At 43.6% G+C, this 13,992-nt stretch overlaps 2 protein-coding genes and 1 pseudogene across 2 annotated transcripts; all 3 read left to right on the top strand.

Annotated features, from left to right (window-relative positions):
* LOC136467443 (tripeptidyl-peptidase 2-like) overlaps nt 1-8,881 on the top strand; it is a 31,077-nt pseudogene extending 22,196 nt beyond the window's left edge.
* A 413-nt stretch (nt 8,882-9,294) lies between these two features.
* LOC136465963 (uncharacterized) lies at nt 9,295-9,999 on the top strand. Its single transcript, XM_066464496.1, has one exon. The coding sequence runs from the start codon at nt 9,295-9,297 to the stop codon at nt 9,997-9,999; it is 705 nt and encodes a 234-aa protein (XP_066320593.1).
* Nucleotides 10,000-13,026: 3,027 nt separating this feature from the next.
* Nucleotides 13,027-13,767, top strand: LOC136465962 (lysine-rich arabinogalactan protein 19-like). The gene has a single exon (XM_066464495.1). The coding sequence runs from the start codon at nt 13,027-13,029 to the stop codon at nt 13,765-13,767; it is 741 nt and encodes a 246-aa protein (XP_066320592.1).
* The last annotated feature ends 225 nt before the right edge of the window (nt 13,768-13,992 follow it).

Raw genomic sequence — 13,992 nt, 5'->3', positions numbered from 1 at the left:
TCTACATCAATAATCTTTTTCTTTCTTTCTTTCTTTCTTTCTTCTTTGTCTCTGATCAGCCTTAATCATTGGTCTCCTAGATAAATTTGTAAGTTGACTGGTGAGGCAATTTGTTTATACCAGCTATTTCCTTGCTTAATATTTTCATTACAAATTGCAGATTGTGTTCCATGGAATATCCATTGATCAGAAAGTAACTACCCTTGATGGTGAGTCACCCTTGCTTATAGTTGCTAGATCACTTCTAGCATCAGAGAAGCTTGTTCCTGTTGCCACCCTGAACAAGGTCAGTTGAGAATCTGTAGAAGTCTGAAGAGTTTTTTTTCCTTCCATATATTGATTTTTAAGATTGCAGATCAGGATGCCTTATCGACCTGTGGAGTGTAATCTTTCTTCGCTTCCCACTGACCGTGATAGATTGCCCTCTGGCAAGCAAATTATTGCCCTGACCTTAACGTGAGTTTATATTTGCTTCTGACATACCTATACATTCTTGTCAAGACTCAAGACTTGCTTTTTTTTTTCATTTTCTTTCTCTCATTGAATCTCTGCAGTTACAAGTTCAAACTAGAAGACAGTGCTGAAATAAAGCCCCATGTGCCACTGCTTAACAACAGAATATATGACAACAAATTTGAGTCTCAGTTTTATAGAATATCAGATTCAAACAAGGTGCATTTCTTTTGCTTATAGAAAAACATTTCTTTAATTTATTTGTCCCTTCCAATGGTGGTGAATTTTAGATGTTTTCTTTCCATTGACTGTTTCTCTTGTGTTGATTGATTCATCCTCATCTTTTCCCTTTTCTGCATGGATCATTATGTACTTCGTAATTTGTGTTTTCGCTCTTCTTAAAAATACAACTTTGTTAATGTGAGAGAATCAGAGAAACTATGGAAGTATTAACTTATTTTGCCAATTGATTGAATTCCTGTCTAGACATCACTATGATTTATCGATGTTACTCTTGCTCCCCTTTTTAGCCTAACCAACATATCTGATGTTGCCTTGCTTAGAATATATATTTTTTGTGTTAATCAGCGTATTTACTCGTCTGGAGACGTTTACCCTAGTTATGTCAAACTTTCAAAAGGTGAATACACGCTGCAACTGTACATAAGGTAAATCTCTCCCATCTTCATATGCATTCTCTTTTTTTTTAATGTCATCTTGTTTTAATAATATGCAAATGTTGCACATGGGTTAACATAGAGTAACTTATTATGACACTGTATATCTTTGCACAACCAGTACTCAGCGAGAACTCTAACCAACCTACTGGTTTACTAAAAAAGGGAAGATACTGAAAAAAAACTCGACCTACGGGGGTAAGACAGCCCCTGGGCATTGCATTAAGAATACCTTCTCACGCAAGTCAAGAAAACCCCCGAACCCCTGCCCCACCCATACACAGCGCCACCGTAGCTCATGTGTTACTGACTATTGAAACTTGAATAACTCAGCTCCAACGGCCAAGATATTTACACACTGAGTATTTGCCACTTAATTAGTCGTGTTTGACTCTATACCATCTTATCATCAAATCTCTTTAAACCATGCTATCTGATGGCAAATCATGAGCTAGGAACCCCCAATAATATAAACTAGATTTATGGCTACAGGGAAAGACTGTTGCATACTAAACATTGAGCGTCCTTTTTCCATGCACCCCCTGTGGTTATTTCTTCATCTACATCTTTAGATCTGTCTACACAGAAAATGTTGTTGCCAGAAAGAATAAATTGTGCATCTTTAAAATTTCATACATGTTTTGTTCTCAGTTATTAAATACGAACCCATTTGTTTTGGTTGTAGTTTCATTGCACAATAAATTCTTTTGCATCATACGGCAATACATGGGAATCCTCTTTATTTAATACTAGAAGGATAGTCCGCAAGTTGTAGCAGGACTTTCCTAGAAATAAAGGTGTTGTATGTATAAGCTGGACATGCGTGTTCTTACATTACTTCTGGGTCAAAACTGAGCAAGTTAATGGACGAATAAACAAACTAATAGAATATTAGATTGCATTAAAAGATGATGGAATAGCAAAACTAATAGCGTGATGTGGATGCCTTGTATTTTGATAGATTAAAAATGCAAGGTTATCTTGTCAGATGCTGTAAGCTATTTCATTTACCATGGTCTCGTTTATTTTATAATATATCTAATGGTGTAGGCATGAAAATGTGCAATTCTTGGAGAAACTCAAGGAATTGGTTGTGATTATTGAGAGGAAACTAGATAAAAAGGTATTATTTCTATACTCATGTTACAACCACCTCTTTGACATACGTACTTTTGGTCAATGGGTGGGCTGATAGCCTCATACCCATAAAATATAAATTGTCCTGGAGATTTACTCTGAAAATGCTGTGAATATCCCATGTAAGGACTAGATTTTTTTATTGACATCCCTTATTTGAATATGGTTCTGTACACAAGGCAATAATACAAAACTACTATCACTAGTTTGCATCTGCTTGTACATCTGAAATTTGCCAGCCTGTCAACTAACCTTTCTACTTGAACAAGCCTGCAAGAATGTATGAAACAACATGTTCCTGAGTCCTGGTGATTCTATGTCTGAGCAACAGTATAGATCACAGAATTGGTTGGAAGATAAGATTTTCTTACGTTCGTTTCTGTAGGCTGGTTTGAGCAAAAAGGTGGTGTCAGGTTTGCCTGCCCAATAATTGCTACTACTGCTTGGCTCATGGTCTTAACTCTCAAGGATGATTTACTGAACTCAGTGCCTTTTGCTCTGTGGAGTGTGGACCTTGCAGTCAATTATATTCTTGTTAGTTGTTAGTTTGTTGCCAATGATGGCCTATTTGGTTAGGGAATTTGGGATTTAAATTCCTTGGATTTGATTCAAATTTTACCCAAATCCAAAACCTCCCCTCATCCAAACATGCTTTATTGTGAAAGCTAGCCAGGGGTCCATGTTCATCAAGAATTGTGCACATTTAGACCGATTACCAATATGGCTGATGTAGATGTTATGACCTTATTGCAGGATTTCGTTCCATTGAGTTTCTACTCTGAACCTGATGGCCCTATAGTTGGAAGTGGCACCTTCAAATCCACTGTTTTAGTTCCAGGGTACCTCCTACTCAAATGTTTGTGAGTATCTTATTATAAGAGCACTTAGTTACAACAATCATTTGCATTTTCAGCGAACCTGAAGCATTCTATGTGGGTCCTCCATCTAGAGAAAAACTCCCAAAGGTATTTATCCTCTTGATGTATAATTTTGATTAGATTTCACTACTGTCGGTCATAAGATTTTGTTTTTGTGTTATTTGTTTATTGCTCTGCAGAATGCTCCACCTGGGGCTGTTTTGGTTGGGTCCATAACCTATGGTACTGTAAGCACATTTAACAAGAAAGGTGAACAAAACCACCATGCTCCAGTATCTTATAGTATCTCATATACCATTCTGCCATCAAAGGTCAGTAGTATTGAATGCACCAGCTCCCAATTTTCTACCTTTGTTGCTGTTATGATCATCCTTGTATTAGTTCTGGATCTCCAGTTCAGGATCACCATACATGTTGTACAGCATATATTTGTGCTCTACATTTTGTCTCATATATGTTGGGATCTATTTTGTTTCATACTGTGGTTCATTCCTTGTTCGACGTAATCAATACAAGTTATTGCAGGTTGATGATGATAAAGAAAAGGGGGTTTCAGTTGGTACAAAGAGCGTATCTGAGCAGTTAGATGAGGAGGTTGGTACACATTTAATCTGCTAGTAATACTATTTATTGGAATTCAGTATTCTTTTTACTTTTTAGTTAGGTTTCTTACTTCTTACATGTACTATTTTTGTTTCATAATAAGTTCTGATCCATCCATTTTTTTTTATCTGAAACTTAATTGCTTTGGAAGGTTTTCATCGGATAATAAATTTTAGATCCATGTAATATATTATTATGCTGATTAGATAGTTGTAAATTTCAGTTACATGGAAATAATGATCAAATCATGTTTGTATACATGATTACAATGGTTTTCTCTTATTGCCATCCAAACTCTGGAGTAATACAATCCTCAATGTATCATTGTATTGCATGACTAGGTTCGAGACACCAAGATAAAGTTTCTTTCCAGTGTTAAGCAACAAACTGAGGAGGACAAGTCTGCCTGGTCGGAGCTTGTGGCTTCTCTGAAGGTAGCGTTGGCATATGATTCTTAGTAACAATCTCTTATGATTAGCTGTATTCAGAAAGATCAAATGTTACAGAATAGCTGCAGTGCCAAACATACACTAGTCTAACGGTCTGCTAACTATGTGTCCACTGTCCTTTATAGCTGAAGCTGTAGGCAATCTTATCTGCAAGGATTATTGTTTCCTTTTATGATGTTTTTGTAGTATCCTCAGATGTAGTACTGCTGAATCATCCTTAATTCCTTATTCACATTTTACTATCTTATTTCACATGTTTTTACTCATCGTGTTGACATAAATTTGGAGGTCTATGTGTGCTTAATTTGGGTGCCATGCATAATGGCTAAATGACAATCATAAAGATGCGATAAGTGTATAAGAAAACTCAAGGTGTGCTATTTTTCATGTTGTAAAAATCATTCATCTGATATGTTTCGGCTTGCCTTTCATGAGAAGTCTTATCTTTTATTCAAAGTTCTTCTACCAAAGGGTCTTAACAAAAATCATTCTGTTCTTGGATCAAACTTGCAGTCCACTTTTCGATGTAATAGTTAGATTTCGTTTCCTATAGAACTGTTTTCTCCAAATATATCTGTTTCCTACATAATTTCATCTTCGAAACTTTGATAAAAGATATGGGTTGGAACCCCTGATGGCCAATACTTTGATGTTGAAAAACTCCCAATATTGATCACTGACTTAGCATATTTGTACGTGGGCGCCGCTTTTTTTGGTTTCAACGTGGGCGTCAGCTTTGTAGTGCATGCATGCAACATAACAATGCTTGCATAGTTATGGGTAGTTGCCGTTCTCTGGTTGATTTAAATCCCTACGTGCAGCATGTGCCAATGGTGGGCGTACACTAACGGCAACGAAATGTCCTCATCAGATTTGATGCTTCGATTGTTGCATTGTGGGGAGGATTTATCCTTGGTCTCTGTGCACAGAGCTTATACATCCATCATATTTGGTTGGGGGGAGTATCATGTAGCTTACTAACAGTTTATTTCCTTCTCTTTATTTCTTTTTTTCTTGTTAGGATGTGTACTTTCCAGAATTACTATGCACTAAAAAAACTAATCCAGTAAGAGGAACTAGGTGGCTTTAAACTAGACCAACCTATGGATTGACATCCAAATTTGTCTCGATGAGGACTTAACCTGGGCGGTCTAGGCGTGCATCCATATCCTCAACCAACTGAGCTAGGCTCAGCTTCCTTCTATGCACTACTACTAGCCCTGGTGGTTACTATTACTTGAGGAGGTTTTGGTTTGTTTGGGCGAGGTTGTGTTTTTTTCTCCTGGTGCATTTGCATTCTTCTGACATGTGAGGGTTATGTTTTGGGTGCGTTGTTTCTATTACATTGTGAGGGGTGTGTTTTGGGTGCGTTGTTTCTATTACATTCTTCTTAATGCAATGATATGCAGTTCTCCTGTGTATTTGAGAAAAAATTATAAATAAGATACCTTATTGTTTCTCTTTCCAAAAAGTTTTTTTCTGCCATCAAAATTGTAGAAACTGAATATTTATATTGTATTATTTTGTTTTGTTACTCCAACTGACTTAACTTTCTTGGCATGTGGCAGTCAGAATATCCAAAGTACACACCTCTGCTTTCTAAGATTTTGGAATGTGTTCTCCAGAAAGGAACTGATGATGATAAGATTAGCCATGAAAAAGAGGTAAATGTTGAATAATGTTCCATTTCATTTAGGTGCCCTGCATCTTATGCCTACAGCCTACCTACTGAGCTTAGCAACGCTTAAATGAATTTACAAATTTGTTGTCCTCGTATGAAGCTGTCCTTGTTTAACTATCTACCATGCCTATGGTTGGTGTGTTGGAACTGTTTGGTTAATGCCCGAACTCACTACTAGTGGCAACAAGCATATATTGCCCCCCCCCCCCCCCCCCCCCCAAAAAAAAAAAAAAAAAAAACTGGCCCTTTATTTGGTGCAATAGAATTGTCATCTATCCCTGCAGGGTCCATTTCTGCGTCCTTAAGTTGGATTTTCTGGCAAGCCTGATTAGTGTTGGAATTGGAAACTTTAGCTCATGTCATCACTGTTTAATGAAATAAAATCCTGTTGCATTTTTCTCTTAGGAAACAATCACACAGGTAAAAGTTTGGCTATAGCTTTGACATGAAATGGATTTGAAAAGTGGAATATGGCCAAATAATTGTCCTCGGAAGCGCATGGGAATCAGCAGTCGACATGCCTGATTCATGAACTAGGCTTTTTTGGTGCCTTTTTATGGTTATAAATTACTATTACCATTATTAATGCATCTATATTGCTGTCAACTCATGTTGGCTTTCATCTATACCCTACCCAAACTTGCTTGTGGCTACAACTGAAGGCTTGCCTCGGTTTTTCCCTTCCCCAGACCCCACTCATGTGGGAGCCTCCGGCACTGGGTCTGCTCTTTTTTTATTTTTGTAGTAAACCTAGTTGGAGACATAAATGTTAATACTACTCACTGTAAACTTGGTCAAAGTTAAGCTAGTTTGACTTGCACAAATCCCATAGTTGCATCCTTTTGTGGATGGAGGGAGTATTTCTATAAACCTAGGTCATCCTTGCCTATATATGTCTACAATTATATCTTCCATAATAAACCGATTATTCCGTGTGCCTATTCCAACTTACAGAAGACATTTTCCTGTCACATAGGTGGGTTAATGCCTTTAATCTGTCAGATAAAATCATGTTATATTTTCGACCTTATGCAAAGTTCAAGTGTATTACTTTTATGTCAGTGCTGTGCTTTGATAAGTTCTCCTTTTTTAAATCAACTTTCATTTCTCTCTCTCTTTTTAATCAATTTCACTATTCCTTATCAAGCAAGAGTTCTTTTTTCCACTTTGTCATTTTGGTGTTCAGGTTATTGCTGCAGCCGATGAGGTTGTGGGCAGTATTGATAAAGAGGAACTGGCCAAGTATTTATCTCTAAATTCAGATCCCGAAGATGAAGAAGCACAGGTAACAGATAGTACTTCCTCCTTTTGAAGTTTTTCGCTTCGTTAGTGCAAGCCTTTACCAGCAATTACTATATCAATACATGATTTTGATTTTTGTGAAACAAACTTGATGGTATTAGATTCGTGTTGAACATACATACTTATGATTATGGGTTTATATCACATAAGTGAGTAATTGTTGGTCAAAACCTTGTCCTAACAAAATGAAACGTGCCTTGTAATTTCAAACGGCAGTAGTACCACTACTTTGTTTTGTTCTTTTCTTTTTCTGAAAATGTATTACTCCCTCCATTCCAAATTATAAGACGTTTTGGCTTTTCTAGATATACACTATGTCCAGATACATAGTAAAAGCAATGTATCTAGAAAAACTAAAATGTCTTATAATTTGGAATGGTGAGAGTAGCTCCTACTTAATGCTGACTATCTGAAATATTTTTTCCATGACAGAAATTCAAGAAAAAAATGGAAGAAACACGGGATCAGTTAGCTGATGCACTATATCAAAAGTGTCTTGCATTGGCAGAGATTGAGTCACTGAAGGTACAGCATCTTTGCATTTCATATTTTCTTGACATTAATGCCTTTACTGTTTTTATTTTACTTTTTATTACTCATGTTATCATAACCTAGAACTTAGACCTGCATCTTGCTCATTGATTTCCTGGATTTCTTTTTCCTGAATTTCTAACTGTCCAAACCTTGTATCAACATTGCAAAGCATAACAAGATTGTTTTTCTACTTTTTGCTCAGTCAGTATGTGGATCTTTATGCCATGCATTGGTATTCTAATTTCTTGCATGGCGTCATACAACTGAACTTACAATACATGTATTTTATGTCTATCTGTGTATTGCCATGGTTCATGTTTCGGAAATAATTCTTTTGTTTTGTGACAGCCTGATGAGTCAATTGAGGCATCTGCTAAAGATATTTTTGAGGAGAATTACAAAGAATTGATTAAATGGGTTGATGCCAAATCTGCAAAATATGGCACTCTGACTGTTTTGCGTGAAAAACGCTGTGGAAGACCTGGCACAGCATTGAAGGTATGCTCTGCCTATCAAGTGCTTACTATTTGCAGTTATGTAATCTTCATGTTAACTGTTAGAGGAGTGGTGGTTCTGCCTACATGTCATTAGTTATTCTATGGTTGAGTGGTTGCTGGTCCAAGTGAAGACATGTAGTATTGCAGAGTACTATATTTTGTCAGCAACTATGTTTAATGATAATAGATGACTATCTGTTAGTTATTGTTTGATCTGATGCTTGCCAGTTACTGTTGTAGTACTACTTTTTGTTTTTTTTCCCTTGCGTTCATCTAAGCTCAGCGCTAATAGTAACTATTTTCATGATGGCCAGATTCTAAATGATTTGATTCAAAATGAATCTGAACCAAAGAAAAAGCTTTACGATTTGAAGATCCAGTTGATTGAGGAGATGGGATGGAGCCATGTCTCAACCTACGAAAAGCAGTGGATGCAAGTCCGCTTTCCCCCAAGTCTGCCACCATTTTGATTGCGAAGTCATATGTTGACAATCATTCTATCATCCTGGGTTCAGTAGTTGTCATTTTCATTGTTGGGTGCGTCAGTTCATTATTTCGATGGTCATTTGCTTACACTGCAGTTTTCTCTTATAAATAATAATATAAAATTTTCGCAAAAAAATAATAATATAAAAAAGCCAACTAGGCAAGCTACTGGATTTGTGCGTTATTCCTTTTTTTGTCATCTTTTGATCGCAATTGACTTTTTAAGATCCAGATTGTCGATTATTATATCAGGGATTCAGGGTCAAACAAAGTTTGGATGGTGACATTATGATTTTGTTAAGGCCTTGTTCGGTTGCAAATCAATCCAAGGGGATTGAGGGGGTTTTAATCCCTAGCAAGTCAAAATCCCCTCTAATCCCTCCTAATCCCGGAATTCGAACCTGTCCCCCGCGTCGCTCCGCCTGAGCGACACGGGCGGCGCCGCCGCCTCCACCAACCCCTCCTCCCTCCCTCCTCGTGACTCCTTGCTGCCGTCGGAGCGTGCTGCTAGAGGCTGCGTAGCCGCGATGATGGTGGCGGCGGGGCCTTCCTCCATCCTCCAACCTTTCTCTCCTTCTCTCCTCCCGGTGCCCGGTGATGGTGGTGGCTGCTCCGGCGGTGGTGGTGGTTGCTCCAGCGGTTGGCTCACGGATCCACGGCCTCGGCGGCTGGATCTGGCTGAGGGTAGATCGACCTCAGCGCCTGACTGCTGTGCGTGGAGCTGTGCAGCGGCGTGGAACCGGCGCCCCATGCCATGAATCTACGGCTGGCGCCGCGGTGGCGTTGGTGCTCACCGGCGTTGCGGGCTCCAGCACGGCGTGGAGTGGGCGGGGCGCGGTGGCGGCGCGGCAGAGATGCGATGCTGGGGCCCGCGGCCAGATCCGGCGAAGATGGGGAGCGTCGGGGCTCCTGCCCGAGCCTGGGGCGGCGGAGGCTAGCCGGGTCGGCTCGTGCACGTCTGCAGGGATCAGGCGGCGGCCGGTGGCCGGCCAGGGGGCCGTGCCCGCGCTGCTGTGCAACTGCGCGGTGCTGGCTCTCGGCGAGCTTGGCGATGGCGGCGACAGCGACCGTGGTTGGAAGGATGGGCGGGTGATGCGACGGCGAGCTCGACGCGGCCGGATCTGGAGCTTCGGTACCTGGACCTGGCACTCTCTCGAAGGGCTGGCGAGGGTGGTGGCTGGCCAAGGCGGAGGCGGCGGTGACAGCAAAGGGTGTCGGCACCGGTGCTCTACTGCCGGTTCTGACGTCGCTGGGCAGGGGGCGGCGTCCACGGGGGTGGGGCACGTGCCTGGTGGTGGCTGACGTCGGATCGCAGCGTCAGCAGCACGTGCCAAGAGTCGGCGACAGCGGCCGCTTGAGGCGTTGGTCGTGCGGCGGTGTTTTCGCGAGCAGCGGAGTCAGGTCCGGCTCCGCGTTGCCCGGCCGGAGGGGGTGACGACCGACGCAGCTGTGCGGCTGCTGCGTGCAGCCGGCGCGTCGAGGCCCCTCTGAAGGGGTTACTGTGGAGCGGCAGGACAACGGTGAAGGCAGTGACGGATGGCAAGGGGCCTTGCTTCTTGGCCCGACGTTCGTGCTCAAGGACTCCTTGGGCGAAAGCCTAGCGACGGCGACATCTGTGGGTGCCGCTTTCCCTGTTGGGGGCGTCGTGTATCCCCTCTAGCACTATCATCCAAGGGTGAAAGCTCGGTCCACTTTGGACGTGCGACGGCGTCGCGTTTGGATTTCGTCGTGGCCTCGATGTCTCCTCGGTGATTGTTCTTCGCTTCATGGCGCCTCGATGACACGTGGAGGTGGGTCTTGCTGCGAGAAGTCGAAGCTGCTGTGTCAGGGACGTGGCTCGGCAACGATGACACGCGGCGAGCACCCTCCTTCATCGTTGGCTGGGGTCTGCTAGGGGTCGGCAAGCGCTGGAGGCGAGGCGGGTGGCCGTGATTGGAAGTTGGAGCTGCTCTTTGCGGGGTGCTAGAGCTTGGCAACGATGACCGGTTGCGGCCGCTTGCTTCGGGCTCGTTGGTGGGTGGCTTGTGTGTGGACTGCCATGAGAAGTCGGAGCTGCTGACGTCTTCTGCCATGCTCGGCAACGATAACCCATGGTAGTGTGCCGTGTTAGTGCTCAGCTGCGTTATGTGGGTTGGTTAGCCTTCGGGTGCCCTTTTGACATCCCGTTGGCTAGCCCTTTTGTACATAAATTCTTTCTGTCTTAATTGAGCGGCAGAGCTCCTGTCTTTGTTTTTTAAAAAAATCCCTCCTAATCTCCTTCAAACCCCGTGGAACGGGGAATAATCGAACAAGATGTAAAGAGGACGAGATTGCGCACGGGGCATCTGTGCAGTGGGAACTGACGTAATGAGTAGCAATGTATAGGCAGGAGGAATCTTCGATTTCAAGGTTAGCCGTCACACCGTTGTTTCAAAGTTAACCAGTGGTACAATAGAATCCTTTTAATCCTTGGAGTCCTTTCTCCAAGGAGATAGGACGGAACACTGAGAGATTTTGACTTGAAGGGGATTTTATCCCTTCAATCCCTATAATGCCTATCAAACCGAATAAGGTCTTCCTTATCAAAAAAACAAGACCTAAAGGAGTGTAGTATAGTCGAGGATGATATGGACTTGGCTTTAACAATTTAGCATTAAACAGAGTTAGCTGAACATTAAGCAGAATAACCGCACAAAAGCATCACTTGTTAAGGCACTTCGAGGACGCGATAGACAGAGAGGTAAATAACTGATGAACAAGAGAAAGGATTACTATGTGCATGTTTGGATCTCATTCTCATAGTGAAATTCTGGATTCTAGACAGTGAATGTAAAATCTGGATTTTGGATTAAAAAATAAGGATGTTTGGATCTCATTCTCATAGTATTGTCTTTGTATAGCAAAAACCTTCAAATAATAGGTTTTGGGTAGATAGTTGGATTTTATAATCTCATTCTAGAATCAAGTGTTTGGATCAAGTTCTTATATTTCTACCTCATTCTCATTTTTCTTGGGAGATCCAAACTTGACCTATTTAATGCAAAATGTGCATAAGGAATTTGCATTCATACCGGGATTTAACGCTTGGTGCTTTTGAGGGGTATAATTTCTGTCGTATTGATTTCTAAACGAGGTAAGGTCAAACTTTTGACTATCAATAATATTTAGTTTAAAAACATTGATGCCGCCATTAATAGAAACAATGCCTAATGCTCCATCCTAAATTATAAGATGCTTTGGCTTTTCTAGATACGGTAATTTTTTATATACACTTAGATATACACTATATCTAGATACATAATAAAACTAATGTATCTAGAATTGCTAAAATATCTTATAATTTAGAATAAAAGTATATTAGACCGAGGGAGATTATAATAATCTTTCTCTTCTACCATTACTCCCGTGTCAATGTTGTTGCTGCTTCCGCCATGGCGCCAATGCCGACTATGTTTGCACAGTGAAGAAATGCACTCGGTGCCCCACCACGAGCTCGATTCAAGCACAGGTTGTCAATGCTGTTGCGGCTCCCGCCATGGTGCCACCTATGTTTGCATGGTTAAGAAATGCACTTGGTGCCACCATGAGCTCGATTCAACCACGAGAGACGTAAGAATGAGAGGCATGGCCTTGGCTGATGAAAGTGCCAGTTTCTTCGTCTAACCATTGATGGCGTCATAGTGGCTTGGCAAGGTCGATGACGACGCCTACCAAGGCATGCCAGTGGTGGTCAAGATAGAGAGCCAATCGTTCTGTGTCTAGGATAGCAAGACCTCGTCGGATAAGAAATGACATTTTCTGCTGGCGGTTGCTCACCTCCGGGTAACCTCGTTAGTCTCCACTGAGCCCGATTTAACCATTAACCTCTTCAATCCTATGTTCCTCCCAGCAGCTCAGCTACAACACTGTCACCCGCAATTCCCACATTGAGCCACATCGCCCCCGAATTCCCTTCATGTGGCCACAAACGAGCCACGCCGCCCGAAATTCACGTCCACAAAAGCCTCCCCTCTCCTCATCGAAAAAAACGATCCCTCTAACCTCGCTTCGGGATATTTAACTTTTTACCATCATAACGGATGCCGCCTCCTCAAATAGCAGCTTTAGGTTTGACGCTACACTTTAGCAGAGAGAGAAAAACGATACATATTTACCACTTGTGCTCGCATGGCACGCCAGCTCCGCTGTTCAGCTCAGATCCGAGTCAGCAGGCTCAGATAAAAAGACCTCCCCTGCCCCTGGCGTCTTTATCCCCTCACTGACACGCGGGCCCCAAGTCAGATTCTCCTTCGTCCTCTAGCCGAAGCATCCGCACGCACCCCAAACAAGCAGACCGCCACCGCCGGCAGCATGGCTGCGGCGCTGCTCCGGCAATGGCGCCGCCTCGCCGTGCTCGGCGACCTCCTCGTGCTCCACCTCACTGCCGCCATGGCGCAGTCACTGCCAACTGCACCCACGACCCCTGCCGCACCCACGACCCCAGCGACGCCGGCGCCCACTGCCACCCTGACAACGCCAGCGCCCACCGCCACCCCTGTCGCACCAGCAAAGCCACCGCCGGTCGCGCCGGCCAAACCCCCGTCGGTGACGCCGCCACCGGTCACGCCACCTCCCACGACGCCGCCCGCGGTGCTCCCACCCGCCGTGCTGCTGCCCGCCGCGGCGCCTCCGCCGACGGCCACACCGCCCCCGACCGAGGCGTCCGCTTCGCTGCCTCCCACGACAACGCCCCCGCCCGTGGCCAAGGCCCTCGCACCGCCTGCGGAGATACCGCCCGCCGAGGCGCCGTCCAAGGGCAAGAACAAGCACAAGAAGAGGAAGAAGCAACATGGCGCGGACGTGACCCTGGCTCCAGCGAGCGCCGCCCGTCCCTGGCTCCGACGAGCGCAGTCGGCTCCGTCTGGCGTGACCCTGGCTTCGGCGGTTTACGCGCCCTCGTCGGGGTCACTGGCGTCTCGGGTGGAGACGGGCGGTGTCACCATGGACTGCATGAGCTCCTCCCCTTCCTCACTGTGTGGTGATGGCCGGAGGTTGAAGAAGAATCTGACTTGTGGGGCCCGTGTGTCAGTAATGGGGAGAGGGAGAAGCTAGGGGCAGGGGCGGTCATTTTACTTGAGGACGCTGAGTCGGATCCAAGCTGGAAAGCGGAGCTGGCGTGCCACGCGAGTAAAAGTGGTAAATGTGTATCGTTTTTCTCTCTCTGCTGCTAAAAATGTAGCACCAAAACTAAAGCCGCTATTTGAGGAGGCGCCATATGTTATGATGATAAAAAGTTAAATATCCCCCTCGCTTCCGTCGCCTCCGTCTGGCGTGACC

The sequence above is a fragment of the Miscanthus floridulus genome, chromosome 7 (genome assembly GCF_019320115.1).
Source record: "Miscanthus floridulus cultivar M001 chromosome 7, ASM1932011v1, whole genome shotgun sequence".
Classification (NCBI taxonomy): Eukaryota; Viridiplantae; Streptophyta; class Magnoliopsida; order Poales; family Poaceae; genus Miscanthus; species Miscanthus floridulus.
Note: the sequence above shows the minus strand (reverse complement) of the source record. Positions and strands in the feature narration are given on the sequence as shown.